The sequence below is a fragment of the Chionomys nivalis genome, chromosome X (genome assembly GCF_950005125.1).
Source record: "Chionomys nivalis chromosome X, mChiNiv1.1, whole genome shotgun sequence".
Taxonomy (NCBI): Eukaryota; Metazoa; Chordata; class Mammalia; order Rodentia; family Cricetidae; genus Chionomys; species Chionomys nivalis.
In genome coordinates, this window is record NC_080112.1 from 69756976 (window position 1) to 69768004 (window position 11029).

At 47.3% G+C, this 11029-nt stretch overlaps 1 protein-coding gene across 1 annotated transcript; it reads right to left on the reverse strand.

Annotated features, from left to right (window-relative positions):
- Positions 1 to 4035: 4035 nt before the first annotated feature.
- Positions 4036 to 10035, reverse strand: Slc7a3 (solute carrier family 7 member 3). Its single transcript, XM_057759838.1, has 12 exons — positions 9940 to 10035; positions 8538 to 8937; positions 7860 to 8018; positions 7492 to 7669; positions 7239 to 7351; positions 6898 to 7120; positions 6576 to 6715; positions 6393 to 6495; positions 5492 to 5658; positions 4876 to 5042; positions 4452 to 4560; positions 4036 to 4334 (listed from the first exon to the last, which is right to left on the reverse strand). The coding sequence occupies exons 2-12, from the start codon at positions 8917 to 8919 to the stop codon at positions 4204 to 4206; spliced, it is 1872 nt and encodes a 623-aa protein (XP_057615821.1). The 5' UTR covers positions 8920 to 8937; positions 9940 to 10035; the 3' UTR covers positions 4036 to 4203.
- Between the last annotated feature and the right edge of the window lie 994 nt (positions 10036 to 11029).

Sequence of the window (11029 nt, forward strand, 5' to 3'; positions counted from 1 at the left end):
GAAAATGGATGCAGCTAAAAATCATGAAGAGAGAAAAGGGCAGACTCAGAAAGACAAACACTGCATGCTGTCTCTCATACACTGAACCTAAAATTAACCATTACTGCATATGTGTAGTGATATATGCGTGTTTGCAGGTCATGAAAACAGAAAGGTGATTAATGAGGGGAGGAAGAGAGCTAAAGAGAAGTGGGAAATAGTAATGGAATCCACATGACAGAGATGCAGAAGGTGGGGACTAACTGGGGCAAGAAAGGGAACTAGGAGAGGGAGGGGCATGAGGACAGTAGAAGAGGGGAATGAATGAGAGCGGAGTATGACACATACGTATGAAGATGCCATGATAAAACCCATTAGTTTATATGTTAACTTAAAAAAATAATTGAAAAAAACAAAATAACTTATCTATTGTAATGGTTTGACTTTCATTGTCAATATGACTGGGTTTGGAATCACCTGGGAGATACACTTCTGCATGTGTCTTTGCATGTGTCTGGAAACGGAGTTTCCAGAGAGATTGAACAGAGGATGAAAAATCAACCCTGAATGTGGACAGCACCATCACGTAGACTGGGGTCTCCAACTGAATAAAAAGGGAAAGTAGAGAAATCCAGTTTCCTGGTTGGCACCACAGACCAACTGTTCCTCTCATCATGCTTTCTCCCCATGATTTACATCTCTGTCAACTGTGAGGAAGAAAAAAAAAACCTTTTCATTAAGTTGTCTTTTTGTCCAGCATTTGGTTACAGCAATGAGATAAATGGTGAAAACATTCCAAATCCTTTCTCGTGGCTTTTTGAGCTATATAATATGACTACCTTTAGTCATCATACTGTGTAATAGCATATTTCTACGGGTTGGGAGCCTTTGAATTCCTCTCTACTAGTTCTTCGAGTTGTTGGAAACTACAGTTACCCTAAAGTGCTACAGAACAGTAGGACTTCTTCCTATCTAAGTGTTGTTTGGGTATCATTATCCAACTCTCTCCGCCCCCTCCCACCCACCCACTTCCTGCCACTCAGGATCTTGGAGTAGCCTTAGGAATCTGCTCTTTCTGTCTTCGTTTTTCACTTTACACCTTCAAAAATCCTAGGCTGTGGGCAACCTGAACTTTGAGCTTTCTCATCTCATTGCTTTTATGCAAATTTCCCTCCCAGTTTCTGAACTGACACATTTTGTCCTTCTTGGTTTAAAGAGTGTTTCCCGTTGTCCAGGCAACCTCAAACTCACTAGCCAAAAATGATCTAGAGCTCAGGGCCCTCCTGCCCCCACCCTCTAAAGGCTAAGATGACAAGCACACATACCACCAGATTTGGCTTATTGTACCTGTCATTTTTAAACCTCAGAAAAAGCCTTGACTTCGACAAACACGTCCCCAAACCACCTGAGGCCTCCTGTCAATATTCATGGTCATCAATACACACCTATCTGGGGACACTTCTAATTTTCTCCTTTCTGTCTTTTTGTTTATTTAGGTCAATTTTATCCGTCTCCTCAAGGAAATCAAGATGAGAGCATACCCAAAGCCATTTTCCACGCCATCTTCACGCCTAGTACCAGGCAGATTATTCACTGTGTTAGCTACATGAATGTCTCCAACATATGGTACACAATTATTTTAGGCACCCCTTCTTCCATTTTAGGTAATGGTCAAAGTTTTTTTTTAAATAATCATATTTGTCGGGCGGTGGTGGCGCACACATTTAACCCTGGCACTGGGGAGGCAGAGGCAGGCAGAACTCTATGAGTTCCAGGCCAGCCTGGTCTACAGAGTAACTTCCAGGATAGCCAGGGCTTTTTTATACATAGAAACCTTGTCTCGAAAAACCAACCAATGAATAAATAAAAGAATAAAATAAGCACATTTAGCTGAAGGGTATGGCTCAGTCGATAGACCACTTGCCTAAACTACATGAGGCCCATGGGCGGTGGTGGCGCACGCCTTTAATCCCAGCACTCGGGAGGCAGAGGCAGGCGGATCTCTGTGAGTTCGAGACCAGCCTGGTCTACAAGAGCTAGTTCCAGGACAGGCTCCAAAACCACAGAGAAACCCTGTCTCAAAAAACCAAAAAAAAGAAGAAGAAAAAAAAAAGAACTTTAATAAGAGAAATTTTTATGTATGTGTTTTGCCCATTTGCATTTTTGTGCACAATGCGTATGCCTGGTAGCTGCGAAGGCCAGAAGAGGGCATCCAAAAATGGACACCGTGTGGGTGCTGCGAATTTGATCTTAGGTCCTTTGAAAGAGCAACCTGTGCTCCCTCCCAATCGCTAAACCATCAATCCAGCCCATATTTATTTTAATGTTTTTAATTGGAATACATTATATCACTCTCCCCTCAGCCACCCACCATATCCCCTCACACTCTCAAGTTGAATGCCACTTTTTCTTTCCTCTTTTTTTTTTTTTTTTGTTTTGTTTTGTTTTTCGAGACAGGGTTTCTCTGTGGTTTTGGAGCCTGTCCTGGAACTAGCTCTTGTAGACCAGGCTGGTCTCGAACTCACAGAGATCCGCCTGCCTCTGCCTCCCAAGTGCTGGGATTAAAGGCGTGCGCCACCACCGCCCGGCTTTTTTTTTTTTTTTTTTGAGACTGGATTTCTCTGTGTAACAACCCTAGCTATACTGAAACTAGCTCTTGTAGTCCAGGCTGGTCTCGAACTCAGAGATCCATCTGCCTATCAGGCGTGTGCTACCACCACACAACTGCTTTTTCATTTTAGTAAGTGAGAATAAGGATCTTTTCTTGTATTGGTCATTTTTTTCTGGAAATGGCATATCTAGTACTCATATTTATCTCTCCATACATAAAGGAAATTATTCAACTTCTGCATTATCCCATTTTATCCTGGAACAATCTTTAGTTCCACAAGGCTTCTATTACATATGACCTGTGTTGATGACTTAAATCTGTCACCCTGATCTAGGCTCTAGTTCAAGTTATTGGCCATTTTTACCTATGTGAAACTAAACCCACATGCATATTTATAAAGTCACCAGACCTGTGACTGAATTTCCTTCTGGCCTCAGTCTTTTGAACTTATGTGACTAGGGCACACCCGCCAAAATCCTGTTCTTTCATCTGGAAAACACAATTATATCTACTTTGTAGGCTTAATAACAAAATGAGATTTATGCAGAACTGGCATAAATACTCCATAAAAGGTAGCATTATCTCCCTGCCCTGGCTTCCCAACTACACTGAAAATTCACCCTAAGTCTTGTGACTCTCTATCCCTTCCTTACACACAGGCACCCCATCCACAAGGGAAGTTCCCAGTTCCCCGGGGTGTACGAAGACATGCACGCATGCATAACTACGTGCACGCTACTTCCAGTTCCACTGCAACCGCAGTCAGGCCAAAGACTCTGTTTTCTCCTAATCTGATTGTTTCCCAGCTCACTGGCAATCACACCCTCCCTTCAGTCTACTTCTCAAGCCCTCAGGTCAAATGTGGTCCTTTGTGCTTCCACACTCGCCGGGCTGGGCGTAGTCCAATGGGTTCCTCACTAGATGGGGAGTTCCTTGAGATCAGAGTCTCACTGTTTGTGTCACCAGCCCCCAGCACAGGGTCTACAATTTTACATTTGTTGAGTAAGTGAATAAACGCATACTTTTTATTTAATCTGAGTGGAGTTTTAAGCACTGATCTCCTACTGTTCTATGGCAAGCAGTTCCCTTGCATATATGAACCTTAAGAAAGACCCTCTAGTGCCCACAGCTCCTATGAGCTGTGTTGCCCAGGTAGTGACTGGAGTCTGAGACTGATCCCACTGAAAGATGTGCAGTTGAAGACACTGGTCTGACTGTATAAGCCAGCCAGTGTTGAGACCAGAGTCCACCCCAACCCCAGAGAACATTGTGGCTACTAGAGAAAAAGACAGGACACTTCCTGGAGTCTCTCCAGCCTTAAAGTCAAGCTGTATATCACCTCTAATAAGCAAAGAACAGGACAGGTTTTTCCCAGTTTTCTTTTAATAACATTTTTTCCAAAGCCAGGAAACAACTACAGAGACGATTTCAAAGTAGACAAGTAAACAAAAAGTAAAGGAGAAACAGTATAGACACATCCACTGTTCCATAATAAATAGAGCTCTATTTAGTATTCCCTACTTGTATCACAGGAGAGGCCCAGCTCTCCGTGGGGTCAAGAGTGCTCCCCATGATTGTGTAAGGGGCTTATACTGCACTCAGGTATGATTAGGTCAAATGGTGTGAACACAGGAAGCGGTGAGATCAAGGTCTACAGTTCGGGTCCTTGGTCTGGGTAGGGTTTGACGATTCTTAACTTCTTCCACACTGTGCTGGATCCCATAGCCAAAGTAGATAGCAAATCCTAGTAAGGAAAGACAACTGTAAGGTGGGGAAATGTAACCTGGAATGGTTTAATAGGTCTCCAACTGGAGATCAAGAGAGAAAGGAGCCGGTGTAGGACGGAAAAGCAGACACCTACCAACCAGCATCCAGATCCCAAATCGGGCCCAAGTGCCAGCTGTCATTTGCATCATCAGGTAAACATTCACAAAGATGCTCACCAGTGGGAGCAGAGGCAGACCAGGCACCTGCAAAACAAGATAGATCTTCACATACAACACAAGGGTTCTTACCTAACTGGGGGCAGAGCAGGCTGAGTTCAACCCCTACTCTTCTCCTCATGGCCTGGATCCCAGTGGCTACTCATTTGCCACACATATTATTAGACTCCCCACATCCAGAACTTAAGAAATGGAACCAGAAAGGAGAAACTAGAGAGCATCAGCAACGAGTCTGGCCTAAGTAGTTCTAACACCTACCTTCTTGTGTCCAATTAAAGAATATAAGATACAAGCCCTAATTGTCCCAAGATGGATTGGTGGGGGGGAAGAGACATCATTTACCTTAAAGTGAAGGGGGGTGTTGCTCTGTGGCTGTCTCCGGATAACTCCAACAATTCCAAGAATGAGCCCCAGGATCAGCACAACAACTGTGACCCACACTGGGTCTCCAGAATTAAGTGGAGTTGTCCACCATGTCAGCACCAGGCAAAGAACAGTCAGTAGTAGAGCTTCAAAAGTCAAGTTGAGAGGCATCAGAACCAACTCTTGTGTAATATGCAAAGATGCTAAGGCCTCCATTCCCAGAAGGGTTACCCTCTTGCTTGACCTCTCTCTCACAGAATGCCACCACATAATGTCCACCCTGTCATGCTGGGCTCTCCAAACTTTCCCAAAGAATAAAACCACTGCTTGGGACTGGTGACATAGCTCGGCAGTTAAGAGCACTTATTGCTCTTCCAGAAGACCTCGGTTTGGTTCCCAGTACAATTTGGCAACTCACAACTGGCTATAAGTCCAGTTCCAGGAGATCAGATTCCTTCTTCTGATCTATGTAGGTACCAGGCATGCACACAGCACGCACACACTCATGCAGGTGAAATGCTCAAACACATAAAAGTAAAGAAATAGACAACAAACAAACCAACAAAAGAAAGGGAAAGAAGAACCCACTGCTCACCAAGCACTGAGGAGCAAACATAGACAACTCGGCCAGAAAGGGGGGTGGGGATGGAGCTGACTGGACAAAACAGGGCCTGGACAGTCAGCTTCTCTGCTTCAAGTGTCTTCTCCTCCTGCAATTCCACTTCCTCTTCACCATTCTTCATTTCCTGGTCAGGCTGATATCTGTGGCAAAAGCAAGAACCAATTTTAAGAGCGTCTCCTAACGGTTCTCCGTATTTTTTCCAGGTGGCTTCTTTATGGCCATTGAAGGTAGAAGCTTGGGCTGGGGAGATGACTCAGCCTGTAAAGGGGCTGGAGGGATGGCTTGGCAGTTAGTTAAAGGTGTTTACTTCCCCTGCAGAGGACCTAAGTTTAGTCACTCTCATTGGGCAGATCAAGACCACCTATAGCTCTTGCTCCAAGGGATTCAATGTCCTCTTCTGGCCCCCAAGGACCAGATAGACAGACAGACACACACAGAGAATTTATTTTTAAATATTCAAGTGTCTGCCACACAAGCGTGATTATTGGACTTGAATTCAGATAGCCAGGACTCATTTAAAACCCAGGTGTCCTGTAACCCCAGCGCCAGGGGGTTGGAGCTAGGATTCCTGGAATTCCCATTAGTCAACCAACTTTGCCAACCAGTGAGCTCCAGGTTCAAGGAGAGACTCCATCTAAAAAAATACAGTGGAGAGGGCTGTAGAGGGCTGTGGACAGACACCTAACTCTGACTCATACACACACACACACACACACACACACACACACACTTACATACACGGGGGTGGGGGTGGGAGAGAAGCTCTTTTGGACAGGACAAGATACCCACATTACTCAAGGAGAGTCAGGATGACAGAAGGCAGAGAAGGAATGAGCACCTCAGCCTTACCCAGAAACACAAACGCAAGTCTTACCTGAGAATGAGAACACAGATGGAAACCAGGGAGTAAGCGAGCAGAGTCCCAATCGACATGAGGTCCACAAGATCAGCGAGCTCGAAGAGGAAGGCCATGAATGCTAAAATGGGCAGGCAGAAAGTGGTGAGAAGGAAGTAAAAGCTGGTGAAACAACAAAAAGGGGTGTTTCTGTTTTGTTACCTGCGATAACACCAGATACCACAGTGGCCACAATGGGGGTGCGTGTGCCACTGTGTACCTTAGCAAGGACACGAAACAGGAGGCCATCTTCAGCCATCGCATAGATCACCCGAGGCATAGGAAACATAGAGCCCAAAAGGCTGAAAAAGACAATGCCTAATGAATCCAAGTGACAATAAGTTCACTAAGGTATCTGTTCTGAGCCTATGTGTTCATAGCATCTCCACCTCCCCTTCCCAGCCCTCCTAAGGAACATTCTCTGGCACAAAATGGACATAACTGGGAACTACAGCCACCGAGGAAACAAATATTAAACACTGACCTAGTGGAAAGAGCACAGAGGGAGCCAATAGCCACAAGGTAGCTGGCAGGATCCCAGCCAATGTAGGAAAATGCCTCAGGCAAAGGGCTCTCCGGCAGAAGCTGGTAGTAAGGCATCATGAGGGTAAGTGCCGAAGACACACCAAAATAAGCCAAAAAGCAGACAGACAGTGAGACCACGATACCCATAGGGATGGAGCGCTGTGGATTCTGAGCCTCTTCCCCTGCAAGAAAACACACGGCACAATGTTCTGAACCAGGGGAGTAGGCTCACTCCCCTACCACCCCCAGTCTGTATGATCACACACTGCATCCAAGGTGAGCCAGGAGGGTGTGACTGACCGGTGGTCGCAATACAGTCAAAACCAACAAAGGCATAGAAACAGGTAGCAGCGCCACGGAGCATCCCTTCCACGCCAAAAGGCATAAAACCTCCAGAGCCCATAGCCTCGCAGCTAGAGTGCAAGAGGAACAGAAACGGTTAGTTTGTTCAGCTAAGCCTGTACCTTTTCTCTAAGGCCCAGCTGCTTGTTGTCTCCACTCCCATTCTGGATCCCCCTCCCCCATGAGGGTCCCAGCTTTGTGGCTCTCTAACCTACAAGTGTCATTGGGTCCACCCATGGTCAAGCAATAGTCCTCTTTTGTGAGCCTCCAGTTCTTCGGGTCTCCCATAAGGAAGCCAGAGATGAAGACAAACCCGAGAACCAAGAGGTTGGCCCCTGTGAACACTTTGGTAACCAGGGCTGATTCACTCGCCCCCATGGCCAACAATCCTGTGGAGAGAATTGTTCAGGATCCTGAGAGACTAAATCCTTCCTCCAAGTTTGCTTTTCCTTTTTCCTGCCTCTGTGTGGCAGACTCCTTCCTTCCCAGGCTCCTTCCCTCCCCATCCTTACCACTCCACACCCTCAAGCCCTTCTAGGCCCAACCCCGCCCATCATTCAACCCTGCCCATTGCCTCACCAGTGAGCAGCAACACAAGGGCCAAAGCAAAGAAATCTGGATATTCTGCGAGAACATGGGGTACATGCAGTGAGATGGTCCCCTTCAGAGTCTCAGAGATGTGGTTCCCAATCAGATTGTCAAAAGCAGAGCTCCAAGCCCGGGCCACACTGGCTGTACCTGGTATAGCAATTGCATTTTGTACTATAATCCCAATACTCAGGAAAATGATGAGGTCAAGTTCCCTCCATCCTACACAGTCTCACACTGATCCCCACCATTATTACCCATCTTACCCTGGGGGGAGGGAGGTGACAGGTCTCTACATAACTTAGCCTGGCCTTGAACTCAACAAACTTAGGACCCTCCCACTTCAGCCTCCTGAGTACTGGAATCACAGGTGCACACCAATACACCCAGCTCCTGCTATTAATTTTTAAAACCCAAACCAGTATCTTAAATGAATGAACACGGGACAAGGTGTACAATTGTTCTTCACCTTCAACCCCCCCTTCATCTCCACATACTCCTACAAATAAAAATATAAAGTAAACACCTAGAAGGATTTCAATACTAGGAAAAATAATGAAAATTTCGGCTTCACTATTCCACTCAGATTTCTGGATCTATAATCCCTTCGCTACTTGGATAGTCACCCACTCCAACCCCCCCCCATCGCACCCCAAGCATCTATCTCACCAATGACGTAGGAGAGGATGAGGTTCCAGCCGGTGGTGAAGGCCCAGAGTTCACCTACAGTGACATAACTGTAGAGATATGCAGAACCAGAGCCGGGGACCCGGGCACCAAACTCAGCATAGCACAGTCCAGCCAACACAGAAGAAAAAGCAGCCACCAAAAAGCAGATTACAATGGATGGCCCTGCTTTATCTTTGGCCACCTCACCAGCCAGGACATACACACCTGCACCCAATGTGCTGCCCACACCCAGGGCCACTAAGTCGAGGGTGGTTAGGCATCTGGCAAGGCGGGTGTCGCCCATGCCTGGCTCCAACATGCGTCTACGCACCAGCTTTTGACCGAATCTTCTAAGTGCCTGCCACCGCATTCTGGCTGGCATTGAAGAGGATGCTAGATTCTGGTGAAAAAACAAGACAAAAGCCCTTCAATGGGTCTCATTATCCCTAAGATCGGAAAGTGAATTACAAAGCCCACTCCACTACAGGGACAAAGGAGGGTAAGGTGTGCGGGGAGCCAGCCACTTTACCTCTAACATCCGATTCTTCATAGGCAAATAGGAATTACAATAATAACAACAACAACAACGCAAGTAGGGATTACAGTATCTCTGAGGCTGGTGAACTCATTGCAGAAGAGGCAAGTGAAAACCCCTTGTAGCACAGTGGTTGGCCTCTAGTAAGTGCTTGGACACTATGTTTCTTCTTTTTCTGGCCAAGAACCTATGGGATTTACCCTAGAGCTCAGTCCAGCAGCCCTGAAATCTAACGTTTCTGCTTCCTGGCCTGCAGCTCCTGGTGAATCAAGAGGAACTCAACTCAGGGCAACTCTGGGAGAGCGCTTTCTCACACTCAATACCCACATCTCTTTCGGTGTGCGCCTGGAGGGCTTCAAAGAGACATGGCTACCCACCGCCTGGAAGAGAGGGACTGACCTCGCTGCAGGTTAAAAGTGGGCACTGCCTCGATCTCATCCCTCCTCACCAAGCCCACAGCGCTCCACCTGAGCCAGCAAATGTTCCCCCACTTCCTCCCGCCTGCCTTAGGCTAGTCTGTGAGGATCAGCCATAAGGCGGGGCTTCGGTATCTGAAATTGGGAGATGCGCCCCGGGGCGGGGGGGGGGGTACAAAGCCAGCCCTAGATGGCTCACACTCCCTTCTTCACAGACTAGGGGTCCCGCCCGATGGTCCTAAATTCAGCATCTAGATTGTATGGCTCCGTCTAGAAGCGGTCTGGGGCTGCGCTGGAGCTAGGGAGCCCTGGCCCCTGGGCTAGGGTCTTGCCAGCAACAGGTCACACAGCCCGCTGATGCAACTGCACGCCGTGGTTGCCTGAGAAGCCTAGGTACTTGAGGACCCTCCCCCTCCCCACTCTGACACACGTGTCGGCCCCAAAGGCTTACCAGAGAGCTGTGGCAAGCCCAGAGAGCGGAGATTCTTAGATCTGGTTCGGTGAGGCTGACTTCAGAGTTGGGCTGGGTCTGCAGACAGAAGCTGCTCAGGCTTCAATGCTGCTGCTTAGGGTCGTTGCGCGCCAAGCGCCCCTTATATTCACTGGGAGGAGGAGCCAGTAACGTCATGGGATCCCACCCCCAAGCCCTCTCCCTACACATGACACACAACACAATATACGTACCCACGCGCGGGCTAGTGTACGGACACACACACACACACACACGAGTTACTTGGCTTTGCAAGCCTGAGATTGCTTCCCAACCAACAACAGCAAGCAGGGCATGGCGGGGAATGAGAAAGGCGGGAGGATAACCTTTCCCCATTTGCCTCTGGTGGTCAGAGGACAATAAGAAGCTTCCTGATCATAGATCCCCTGGGAATTTTCTACTTTTGTGCAGGATTAGTCAGAAACAGTGATTATAGGCACTGGGGAGGGGAACGAATAAAGAGAATTGGGTTTGTGTGAAGGCTGGCGAGGCAAATAGCACCAAGTCTCCATCTCGTTCCTGTCGGCATGAAACCCTTCGGAAGGACGGTGCAGGACTCTGGGCAGCCAGCCATCTGACTGCTGCCCCTCAGCTCTCGGCCTCAACTGTTTCTAATGCAGACAACAAGAGGATGAGTGGAAGATCGCTTGAAACCACCTGTCCACGGATAATTACTCCTATGTAGAGTTCTAGGCCACAACGTATTTGCAGCATCTCTCTACCTGCCTATCAACAATAAATATGAAATTACTACTATTGAGGGAGAGAAACTTTTTAAAATTTGGAGTGATGGGGGTCATTGCTGAGGCTTTATCAATGAGCTGCTACAGCCCCACCCTTTTGGTTCCTTTTGGTGACTAACTGAAGTTCGGAGCTTCATAATTATTGGGGAAATCACCCTTCTGATAAACCCGGCCTATTGTTTTAAGGTCTGTCTCCCACAGGCCCTCTACCTCATTCAAATGCACAAGAGAGAGGAAACGTGAAGCTCAAGCAAGAGGTGGGGCCTTTTAGGCTCTGAGTTACTAGGAAACCGTATGAGACTGAAGGT